The sequence below is a fragment of the Anticarsia gemmatalis genome, chromosome 9, assembly GCF_050436995.1.
Source record: "Anticarsia gemmatalis isolate Benzon Research Colony breed Stoneville strain chromosome 9, ilAntGemm2 primary, whole genome shotgun sequence".
NCBI classification, from domain to species: Eukaryota; Metazoa; Arthropoda; class Insecta; order Lepidoptera; family Erebidae; genus Anticarsia; species Anticarsia gemmatalis.
Window position 1 is genome coordinate 8,232,976 of NC_134753.1, and position 12,326 is coordinate 8,245,301.

The following is a 12,326-nucleotide window of genomic DNA, read 5'->3' on the forward strand; positions in this document are numbered from 1 at the left end:
TCGTATAACAGCGTTCATGAACCCGTTTAATGTTCATTTTATGGGGAAACAGTCTCAAAAATAAACAAACAAGATAAACATAGGTTTCGTAGCGGCGCTCCGCCGGCGGTAGTAATCGTGCGGAGTATGAGTGTAACGCGAACAGTGGCGCCCCTCGAGCTGCAACTTACACTAATGTTCGTCATTTTTACACCGAGGGCAATACGAGCGAATCCAAGATTAACAATTGCCCTAAGCTGGGGAGCGAGAAAATTAACTTTTAAATGTAAATTTTACGAGGAAGTCATAACGTGAAAGCAGCCGCGGTTAGCTCTGATTTATTGCACTTGGAATTGAAAGTGTTAAAGGAGTTGCAATCTGAAAAAAAGTTTTAATAGGTACCTCTTTAAAGAAATATAAATCATGATTGTAGAGCGAATTTAACTTTCGCAAAGTTGTACAACATTTAGGCTCATCTACTTGAGTGCCTATTTAATGACGTCGCTTATTTCGCTAATCAGAAAAGTATTCATTAGCTTCACAGTAGACGGGGATCATTATAATTTACCCCTTTATTAGGGTCTGTTTTCACTCAAATTTAATAATACTATAAGTAATAGGTACCTTTCCGTTCTATTTCATTTACAAGGACAGTAAGATGATTTATTTATAATGCATAATATCTAATATATAAAATTCTCCCGCCACAGTTTTCGTTACCATACTCCTCCGAAACGGCTTGACCGATTCTCAGGAAATTTTATGCCAACATCTATTTTTCAAGCCCCTAATTGACACTTTTTTTTTTATTTTTATGTCAAAACAACGTTTGCCGGGTCAGCTAGTACCTAATCTGTAAAGATTTTGTTTAATGCAATGAAATCATAATTCAGTCATGTATTAGCAGTGATTCATATTTTGTTAATTTCTTTTATAGTTCTCTTGATTAGAACGCCATTGTTGATTATTTGATATGTGCCTCAACTATTATTGTTACTGACTGAATAATGAAAATTACTTTTCAGAAAACAGACGATAACCCTCTTCGAGTGTTTATAAATAACAACAAGAATATTAGATACGGTTACCGTAAATACGAATAAATAATTGTACTTCGATATGAAGTAAAATATTGAATGAATAAGCGACTTCGGAAATGTTCGACATCTGAAATATTTTTATGCAAAATTTCTAAGACACTTTAATTCCATTACGAATTTCCATTCCGAAGTACTTTGAAGCTTAACTCTTTGGACCGCAAAGTTATATGGATTGAAACTCTTTAGCGTTGACGAATGGTAGAAGGTAACGAATGTGTACAATCAAAACTTTGAAGAGATTCATTGCCACAAATTTAGCCAGCCAAAAATATGATCCAGCCGGAGTCAAAGAATTTGAGAACGGATGTGGCTCGCGGCGCCGCCCGCCCGCCTCGCGCCCCGCCGCCCGCCCTAGCTACTCGCTAAACTTTTTCATTTCCACACAGAAATATAAAAAGCGGAAAGTTTCTGCGAATAAACTATCATCCGTGAATATTTTTAAAAAATCTTTTGATATTCTTGTGGCGACATCAATGTTCCAGATAAAGGCAGGTACGAATCCTATTTACTTTTCGTAATTTAATATCTCCTATGTAACTATGGGCACTGTTCTCATATAAGAAACTAGCTGACCCGTGCGGCTCCGCTCGCGTGATTTTCGTACTGTTGCTTATTCGTTTGAGCACGCGAATTGCGAAGCACTCGATACACCTACACATAAAAATGTTAACAACTCTTTTGTCATCTAATGGTTATTTACGAAAGGGACCCGAAAGGCACACAATGTGACACAGGCTCAGGCAGGCCTGATTTCCTGTGGTTACCTTCTTTTCCGCTCTCGTCTGTATCCGTAGCAGTTTACAGTGTAAAATATAATACCTTATAATAGACTGACCATTGCTTACCCGTCTGGATTCAGAATATTATTATAGGTCCTATCTGCGCCGGAGCTCTTCAGACGCGTAATAATGTATACTTGCGATGATACGTCCGAAACCGCGTAACCCGTAATTATTTTTTATGCTTATATCATCCGTTGTTTATTTTTTAAAACTTACCACATAGTCTGTTTCATAGCTATCCAATTTATTTCCTTAATGCAACCAATTCATTTGGTTATTAAATATTATGTGATTCGAACAACAACGCCATCTGTCAGTTGCGGCGAACAACGACAACAAACGAAATTACTCGGTTTGCCATCTAGGATATCCCGATCGCACCGGACCCACGTAAACCAACATTTTTGTGTAATATATCATACAACATTTATGTTTAAAAATCTTATAAATGTATAGCATGTTTCAAAGGTATTTTTTTACAATAAAGCCATCAAAATAAATTAATTAGAAAAAACATGCTTTGTTGCGGTTTATAACGCCATCTATTGGTTGGTGCGAACAACAGGTATCGATACGGCAGGCGCCGCGTTAGGGTCAGCGCAGACCAAGAGGAGCGCAGCGGAGAGGATTTTTTTAACGCACTTGAAAATCAACTTTAAATTAATTATAATAAAGTGCATAATTGCTTGAACCTGACAAAGAATGCTCGCGCGTCCTCGAGGATGCGCGGGTATCCCCGCGCATACTCGAAGACGCGCGAGCATCGTACGAAAAATTTCAATGTTGTTACTGAGTTTAAAGAGAGAGAACGTCATTTTTATTCTTCTTCAGTCAAAAGAGCAATTATAATCATGGCCCAGTCTACCATCGTTGACGAATTTTCACGAAAACTGGCCTGTTTAATGAAGAATGGTAACCTAGAAAGTTTTCCTCGCGCAGGCTCGAGCAGTCGCGAGCATGCTCGAGCATCCGCGAGCCGTAAAGAAAATGCTCGAGACCGCGCGAGGATTATTCCGGTCTGTCTGCGCTGGGCCTTAACTTTATGCGAATGTTGTGAAATGGATTGTAACGCCATCTATGGTCTCTATAGGGAAACGCAGGTTCAAAAGATTTCTACGTATTTTTTTCAATTTTCTAAAAATCTTTGAAATTTTATGCTAAAAAAAGTATCCTAGAAATTGCTCCACTACTTATTCTATGCATATACCAAATTTCAGTGCATTCTATCCGGTAGTTTTTACGTGATAGCGACACATACAGACAGAGGACAGACAGACAGACAGACAGACAGACAGACAGACAGAAAAGAAAATTATAAATTGCAGATTCGGTATCAGTATCCGTTACTAAACATCCCCCATTGGCTTTTTTTAAATATATTCAATGTACAGAATTGACCTCTCTACAGATTTATTATAAGTATAGATTAGGGTGCTTTTTTTAGGCTTAATACTACAAAATCGTGGATCCATTTTTAAAATTTTTGCGATACGGAAACTACTTGTATTCCCTGTTATAAAAGTAAAAATAATATGATTGATTAACTATGTTGTAATTATTATGATAGAGCACGTTAACACACAATGTCCTCACGGTTCAAAGCGTAAGCTCAAATCTGTTTCCAATGCAACTCCGTTTATTTCCAAAGATACATCTATATGAAATTAAATTGAGATATGAAACTCGATCAATTCATATAACAAAGTAACCATGTAAAATTAACGTCCATAAAATATTATTAAAGCGAATCGGTTCCCTGTCTACAAATGATTTAATGTTCGCAAAGAACATTTTCTATTAGGCTGTTACAAAACTACTCTACGGTTTGTCCCCTTCGAGACGATAGAGGGCTATAAGGTATCAATTTCCTTCGCGTTGTGATTTTTCTATAAACGTAAAGGAGGCTCGTCGGTTCACCGGAAGCACTCAATTATGTTATAATCAAGGTGTCCGGGGCCGAGAGCGGCGGGCGCGGCGGCACTCCGGCCAGGCGGCGGGCGAGCGGCGCGCCGGCCGCGACCCCGCTGCCAACTAACTTAAATGTCACGGCTTTAATGCACGACCCATTCATTATTAAAATACGACTCTCTGCGTACGACGACCCACCCCGTAATAATACTTGGTAAAAAGTTTCTACCGGGAAAATAACACCATATACAATACCTAATCCCTTCATTTACTTCGCAGCAACGAAATAATATACTTACAGCCGTTTACTAACTACAGTAACAGTAAAATATGGGTATATGGTAAGGAGATAGACTCATTCCAAATGTATGCCTATGCCAATGCGAAATTATATAACTTAGCTATTCAGCATTAGCTAAATCATATAATTAAGCATACTATAAATCAACTAAGCAAATTGTAATGCTAATAACTGAGACTAAGCGTGTTTCTTATTTATTTTTTCCACAAATGCTGCCGCTGTTTATGTCGTATTTAAATCCAACTCATTGACTGTACATAAAACTTCTCTCATAATCACACTTCGAACGGCTTGAACTTTACCACTTAAGGGACAAAAACATGACTATACAATATAATATAATATACAAGAAGCATTTGCAGTAGGCACCCAAGTTCATTCGATAAAATTGTAGGGTATACACAGCGCTTCAAAAATTAATTTATTTTCCTTCTTTTACACAGTCCGGTGGTATTTTTGTTTAGCTTGTTTTTTGACTTCGTGTTCATTACCCTGTAGTAAGATTAGGTACAATGCCATGAATTAAATTTCTTCGTTTGACGGACGGACATTAACAGAAATTAATATTATAGTGCCTGTCCTTTATTCAACCGCATTTCTCGCTTTTCCAAGTAAAACACATTCCATTTAAAATACATTATCTATAAGTATTTAAAATACATAATATATTCCATATATTTATATTAACCCACTCCAGGTTCAATAATATTATACGCCAAATATCTTTAAATAATGAAATCTGTAAAGGTGTAGGCTATATTTGGAAGGGAGAGTAACAAAAAATATTTATTTAATGAATCGTGTATTTTTTGTGCATGTGTATTTACAAAGGCGTAAAATGTCGTCGGTCGGGCGCTCGTTAATTTGCTCCTTTCTGTTGTTCGTGATCAAACAATCGCGGGTTGGTCGCTGATCGAAGGACGGTGACTATAGCGATTTGTTACATATTGTGTTGATATTTCATTTATCACGGTGATTCAATTTTCCCAGCAATTAATCATTGAACAATAGCGGTGGACACTGGCCGAACGGCTGGATGAAAAGATAGACCATAGAATTGTATACAGTAATTGATAGAGGTTTTAAGCTTACGTGCTTAAACTGTAAGCCTCTGATGGCTAAAATATATCTGCAAGAAAATGAAAAATGCACCAAATCTCACGTATACTCGCGCTGCTTTATGGTCAATAAACTGATATTACACTTTTTGATGGGCATATCTTATCGTCTTTTGAAGGAGCTTTTAAGAATATGATATTGCTTACTTATTATCGTTTATTTCGTATGTTCACTTTATAAGTTTCTATGATAGAAAAGAATTACAGAAAGTAGTCCGGGATTCTTATATAATTTTGGAAATAATATCAAGTTAATATTCATTTCAAGCCAGTCCCGATATCAAGCTCGTACCGTTAGACCGCGGTGTTCTTTTTAATCGATTGTTAGACGGCTGCACTAATTTATTCATGTGAACGGAGCGCCGACATGGCTTATCTGTCCGCTTGATATGACGAGAAAATAAACTTGCCTTATATTGACAAACAGTTGATAAATCATTATGAAATTTGTGTTTATTTTATAACCTACAAATATTGATGTAATCGTCGAACACGTGAAATAATTGAAAATGTTCGTGATGCATGATTGAGTACTTTATACAAGTGGACGGTGCTGCGGACTATACACCCATCATTATAATATGAGGTGTCAAAATACTTTTTACTTACTCATAGTGACAATTCACTATCAAATGTTCTTCTGAATAAAAAATGTGCATTAATTTTAACTAGGTTCAATGGTCATACCATTATAATCAGGTAATTAGTGATTTCAAATATCTAATCACGCATGTCTATAAATTATTTTTTAAGCCACGAAGCAGAGCTCGTAATATGCTTGAGTTTCCTCGTCGAGTACATTTTCGTAAGTAGGTAATGTAATAAAAACTTTAGCATAGAGCCATTTTCGCTGCTAGATAGACTAAAAGCAGCTATCAACGTTGGACACAAGATAATTTTGTCATGGAAATTTCAAATCTCTTAGTAGTCCAAAGCCTAATATGACGCCCGGCTACCAAGCTCGCTTTTACTTTAGCAGGGAGCCGTTGCACTCATTAACAACACTATAAGGATTCTAGCTAGCCTCTACTTGTTAATTTAGAACATAAATAATAATTGTCACAAAAGTCACAAATCAGTGGGGATGTGAAAGTTTTTCCATAATTGCAGCCGTTGTTAATTGTTGTTTTTAAATTCTTACATTAAACTATCAATGTTATACGTTAAAGTGAATCCATTTTTTAAATTAGTGTCTTGACCAGTCAGGTTTCGGACAAAACTACAACTGAGGCTGATGGTTAAATTACGGTTTCGTTTAAACATCCAGATTCAGTCACTATTTTTCATATATCCAGAGACAACATGATACGTTACATTATAAAACACGAAGTGTAAGTTAAATGCTCGGCGAGACTTTAAATTGAGAACGTTAACTATCCTCCGTAATGTGTTGTTTCGCAACGATACTCACACTCGAGCTCGGAGTGGAGTGCAGCTTTTCGTTAATCTTTCATAATAATACAAAATACTACTCGCACAACCACTCCGCGCAAATAAACCTAATTACTTGACTACTCTTATTACTATGAATCGTTTTGACTTAATTATATTCTCGGGTGTATTACTCTATCTTTTTTGTGTAACGTTTTATTTTGAAAGTCCATGCGCTATATCTCCGAGATCTCACCCATCCACTCAAAAGCACGATGTAGACTGTATCACAACTAAAGACAGACGCTGAACTACCCACAATAAAGTATTGTATAAATAACCTGCATCGTTTCATATTTTTCATTGTTTGCAGTAACTTGGAGTAAAATAAAGAGCATGAGTTGTAGATACATTTTTTATGAGTTTAGTATTGTGTGCTATTGATTTCGCGTGAGAAATGTTTGTTTGGAAACTGAGCTCGATCAAACTTTATCCTGGTCGTAGAGGCCGAAGTTATATCGGATCGAGGCGGCAGTAAAAGTGGATAATAATAAGCAGTGGATGCAATAAAACACGGCGCTTACGATCACACAATTCGATGACACGTATAAAACTGGGCTGCATCACCCATTCGCTCTGTTTATGTCACACTCCCAATTTATATGCTTAAGAAGTTTTTATTTTATCGCACACGTAATAAAACAACGTTTGTATTCATAGGTTGTATTAAATGAATCTTATTTTATTGGCTTTTAAGCTTGTCACGCACATTAATTCATTTTTAACAACCGATATGTTTAAAAATATATGAATGTCAAGCGGATCAAGACTGTTTTATATGAATGGTATTTATTTAACATTAAGCGAGTCTTATCTGGATAGGCTTGAAAGGTGTATCAATAGATTTACTTATAATTTAAAAAAAATAATAATTAATTACAAAACAGTCAAGTGGCTGTTTGATATTAATTTTGTGTCCACAAACTACGGTATCGATATTTCAATTAATATGCATCGTTACTTTAAACTTTACTCAGTGGAAGTGGGGTGAAGCAAGTTTTAATAAGGGTCTCTCTGGGTCATTACAGGCTCGTAGCGGTAATTGTCAGAGGCGGCGCGGCCCCAGCACTTAACGACACTTCTGGTTGACGTAGGCAGCCTCTCCGCCGCTGCCACCGTTTGTATTTGAATAGCTTTGTGAAACAACCTATATCTGCACACCAAATATACGTTTTTATCGTATATAATAATATAGCACAGCAAACAAATCGTTTTGCCATCGCTTTATTTTTGCTGAACAAAAGGTTGAGTGTCAGTAATTGTTTAGAGGAATCCATCTGTGTTGCGTAAAAGCGCTCATAAACAACGGCATACATCGTGCGACACTAGGGTCGCGCAGCCTCGTATCAACGTGTCAAGCCTGTCGCTCACACGGCTCTACGCGCTACGCCGATCATTAGTTTGATACAGTTACTAAACTCGCCAATCTAATAAAAGAAATCTCAACTTCACCAACCCTGAAATAAGTAAATTAGGCAAGGAGATAGAGAAGACAAAAACGAAACAAAAAAAATACTTTACACAAAGATTTGCCTGGGTCTCTAGACAAATGGCAAACGCTTCCTATCTATTCTATTCTTCTAAATATTAACGCCTTAGCGATATCGTTCATCAGTTGGTAGCCAAATGTACTACGAGATGGCGAACGCTTATTCTATTCGATCGCTACTGAAGTTGTTTATGTTTCCGAATTTCATTCCGTTCGGTCCGTTCTCAAACGTCATTTTGAAGTGTAGCGCGCGAGTTTTATAGTGATTTGTAAAAAGTTTGTCTTCTATTTTTTTAATAATTGGTAAGTAAAACACTAAAATATTATAGTAATTATAGTATTAGAAGAGTTATACTTTAAATTCATGTTTTAAAACCAAACGTCGAACTTGTTGTCATAGAAATATCTACTTTTTTAACATTGAATGATGGAGGATATTCTTTTTCTTGTTTTAGCGATGGAACCGAGAGTACGGGCTAGCCCAGAGCAATTTTCAATTCTTTTAGATTATATGGAAAGGTAAATACTTACATACATTTATTTAAAAATCCCTTTCATTCTAATAAGAAACTACCATACAATAAACAATGACATCACTCAGTCACAAAGCCCTTATCAGTGTTGAACACTTTAAGTGTAGTTTATGTTTATGTTACAGGCATGGAGACCTATCGAGACCCCAGCAAGGTCCTCAAGGACGAATTAAAAGTGAGAGAATGTGGAATGAACTCGCTAACACATTAAATTCTCTTGGTGGTGGCGTTATAAAGTCACCGGATAAATGGAAAAAAGTAGGTAACAATTTACTTTATAATATAATGGTGTGTCAGGCCTAGTGCACTGACAAGATTAAGGTTGCAGGTTGCAATACATATTCTATCTCAACTACTAGTCTAATATCATGTGCATATTAAAATTTGTTTATCATATGCTTAAAATGGTGAAGGAAATACATAGGAAACAATTATATAAATGATTTTAATTTTAATGATCTGTGAAGTCTGTCAAGCCCCTGTAAGCTATTGTGGTGGATTTAAAGTGTAATACCCCCTGCGGTGAAACATTATATATTACATATACATTCACTAATTAATATAAAAAAAAACAATGTCATTATTTTTAACTCACTCTATTTATTAGGTTTGGGCCGACTGGAAAACCAAAACAAAAAAGAAATATTTAACTTTAAGACGACAAGCAACTCGCACTGGTGGTGGTCCAAGCAACAGACTGATTTTAACTGCTTTGGAAGAAAGGGTGGTGGCGATTATTGGAGTATCTGCTGTGGTGGGTCAAGCTGGCATTGAGGAGCATGGTTTCAATGTTAGTTCATACTTCATTATTTAATTTTACTATGATTATATTCTTTAGAAATATGTCTCTTCATAGAGAACACATTTTGATTTTCAATTGTCAGATATTTAAATGTTTGTGTGACTCTGACAATTTGGCTAGGCAGTTTCTATATATTATATATGTGTATATATATCAATTACCTACTATTAATTATTTTTAAATATCTGTCTGCAGATAACATCAAATGAGCCAGGCTTGGATTTAAATGAAATGCAAGTTTCTGCAAGTGCCCTAGAGGTTGACAACCAAAATGTGCATAATATTATGAATTGTAAGTATAATAGAGATGTTGAACAAACGCAAAACACAAGTTAGGAGCCAAAATGAGACAGTGATAAACTAATAAAACAAATTTTAATTTGCAGTAGCCACACCAGGGTCATCAGGCATTCATAATTTATCCCAACAGCTGTATGACACCAATGTATCTGCCCAAGCTACCAGTGCAAGTACTCCAATATTTATTCCATCACCGCCCCCACGAACACCTTCACCGCCCCCACTGACACCTACGCCGGCCCCACGGACACAGGCAGCTCCACGTGCACCTATGCCTCCACGAACACCTCCACCGCGTAACAATCGGCAGCTAGCAGCAGACTCTCCACGGTCGACAGCTACAACTCCACGTCGGGCCTTATTAAGGGCACGAAGAAATAGAGGGTTGACTCCTTTTGAGCGAGCATCTCAAGAATTTGCATCGATCGAAAGGCGACGCCTTGAACATGAAGAGGCGCGAGACAAGCGCCTACATGAAAGGGACATGGAGAGTCTACGGTTGGAGGCGGAGAGGCTACGCATGGAGGCGCAGAGGACAGAGGTGGCTAAACAACACAACCAGCTGTTACATCAATTATGTGTTCTTGGTCAACATGTAATTGATGTAATATCACAGCAACGACAATTGGGAAGTCTGCCATCTACTGACCCTATTTAGTAAATTAAAAAGAAGAACCTTGTTTTTAAATTATATTGGTGCTATTTTTTAAGTTGGTTCTGTTTAGTTTACCTATATTTCTGTGTTATTGTTCTGTGCCAGTTACCTATTATTGTTTTAATTTTAATTATAGCTCTAATTTGATTATGTAAGACTGAAATGTGCCATTTGTTATGACATGTAAAATATGTGATAATTGCCTGAAATAAACGCTTTTTAATTTAATTTAAAAATTTAATTTTATGTGACTTATTTTAGACATAATACTTATTTTAGAAAGTAATAATGTCAGTACCGATAAATTGCAATATACATCTTTATTGTACTTACATCAAAGGGATCTCTAAAATATTAATCACATTAAGTATTTGTCTATCTGAGAAAGAAACAAATGTGGAATGCAAAATAAATGTTTCTGTATTTATATAAAAAATTAAATTCTATTAATTAAACAATTCCGTAGAGCCCTCCCTTGCATCAGCTCTTCTTGGCTGCTGGGATAAGCAAGGCTAGGTTGCTGTGCCCCATCATCACCAGCATCATGTTCAGCTATGTCTAGTGGTGGTGGAAGACCAGCTTTTAAAGCAATATTGTGTAAGACACAACATGCAGACACAATCTTACTGGCAACATAAGGATGGTAATGAAGGGTTCGATGTTTGAGCAAACACCTCCAACGAGCTTTGAGTAAACCAAAACAACGTTCGATACAATTCCGTGCTTGAACATGACGGGTAGTATAAACCTCTTCCCGCGAACCAGGTGCAGCATTTAAGATTGGTGTCATTAGCCAGCCTCGTTGAGGATATCCAGAGTCACCTAAAAATGTTTTAAATTATTTAGAAGTCCTTGCTTACAAATAATAATAAATATTCAAGAAATATAAATCATTTACCTACCTAGTAACCATGTTTGTTCACCATTTTGATGAAGTTCACGCATGAAATTTTCCACTTGACTGGCTGCCCATATAAAAGAGTCATGTGTTGCTCCTCCATATTTTGAATTTACATTCAAAATTTTTAAATTATGGTCACAAATCTGGTAAACATATTAGGTACATTTAATATGGAATCTAACCAATTTTTAAATTTTAATTAAAAGTAATTCTTAAGCTGTAAAACTTACCATCTGAACATTTAGAGAATGGTATCCCTTTCTATTAAAAAACAAATGTTCATCATTGTCCGGTTTGACAATGGCTATATGGGTGCAGTCAATACAACCAATAACACCGGGCAGATTAAATTTTCTTTGGAACCTAGAAGCAATAGGCAGAAAGTATTAAAACTAGGTATGTTTTGATAGTATAAAGTGTGTTGTACTTATATCATTAATAATGTTAAATTGATAATTTAAAATGTTAAATGTTACTTACTCTTGTCTTATCCTTGACCTCTCTTGTTGAGATTGAGGAAATTCAATATTCCTTAACATATATGTACTATTGAGTGCCTGTATAACTTGTCTGATACAGCGACTTGCTGTTCGCTGTGGCAAATATTGTGTAACACCCACAATCCTTTGGTATGACCCAGTAGCTAAAAAGCTTAGCGTGCATAGCACCTAAAAATGATAATACATAGTTTTTATAACCTCACAATCTAATCCATAAAAATACATGGTTTATAACTTGTTACTAGAATGTAAATTTACCTTTACTTCCAAAGGAATCTCTTTGGTTCCTCGCAAGGAAGTATGTGCACGTAAGTTACGACAAAGCTCCACAAAAGTAGCTTTATTGAGACGAAATCTTTCTATAAATAAAACGTCCGGCATTTCACTAATTCTTTCCAAATTACGTCTCGAAACATTTCTTCGATGCTTCCTCAGCCACACTGCTTCATTATGGGCAGCCCACAATAATCTTAGTTTATGCATAATACAAAATAATGTTTTTTCTTTACATCAAACATTCACATCAA

The 12,326-nt window shown here is 36.2% G+C and overlaps 1 protein-coding gene across 1 annotated transcript; it reads left to right on the forward strand.

Annotated features, from left to right (window-relative positions):
* Positions 1–8,197: 8,197 nt before the first annotated feature.
* LOC142975663 (uncharacterized) lies at positions 8,198–10,620 on the forward strand. Its single transcript, XM_076118650.1, has 5 exons — positions 8,198–8,627; positions 8,767–8,899; positions 9,249–9,431; positions 9,639–9,735; positions 9,830–10,620. The coding sequence occupies exons 1-5, from the start codon at positions 8,533–8,535 to the stop codon at positions 10,399–10,401; spliced, it is 1,080 nt and encodes a 359-aa protein (XP_075974765.1). The 5' UTR covers positions 8,198–8,532; the 3' UTR covers positions 10,402–10,620.
* Positions 10,621–12,326: the final 1,706 nt, after the last annotated feature.

Excerpts from the sequence above, each read along its gene's own strand:
- LOC142975663 (XM_076118650.1), top strand. The coding sequence starts at position 8,533 with ATGATGGAGGATATTCTTTTTCTTGTTTTAGCGATGGAACCGAGAGTA. Across the intron at positions 8,628-8,766 it reads CTTTTAGATTATATGGAAAG|GCATGGAGACCTATCGAGAC; the intron begins GTAAATACTTAC and ends TTTATGTTACAG. Across the intron at positions 8,900-9,248 it reads CACCGGATAAATGGAAAAAA|GTTTGGGCCGACTGGAAAAC; the intron begins GTAGGTAACAAT and ends TCTATTTATTAG.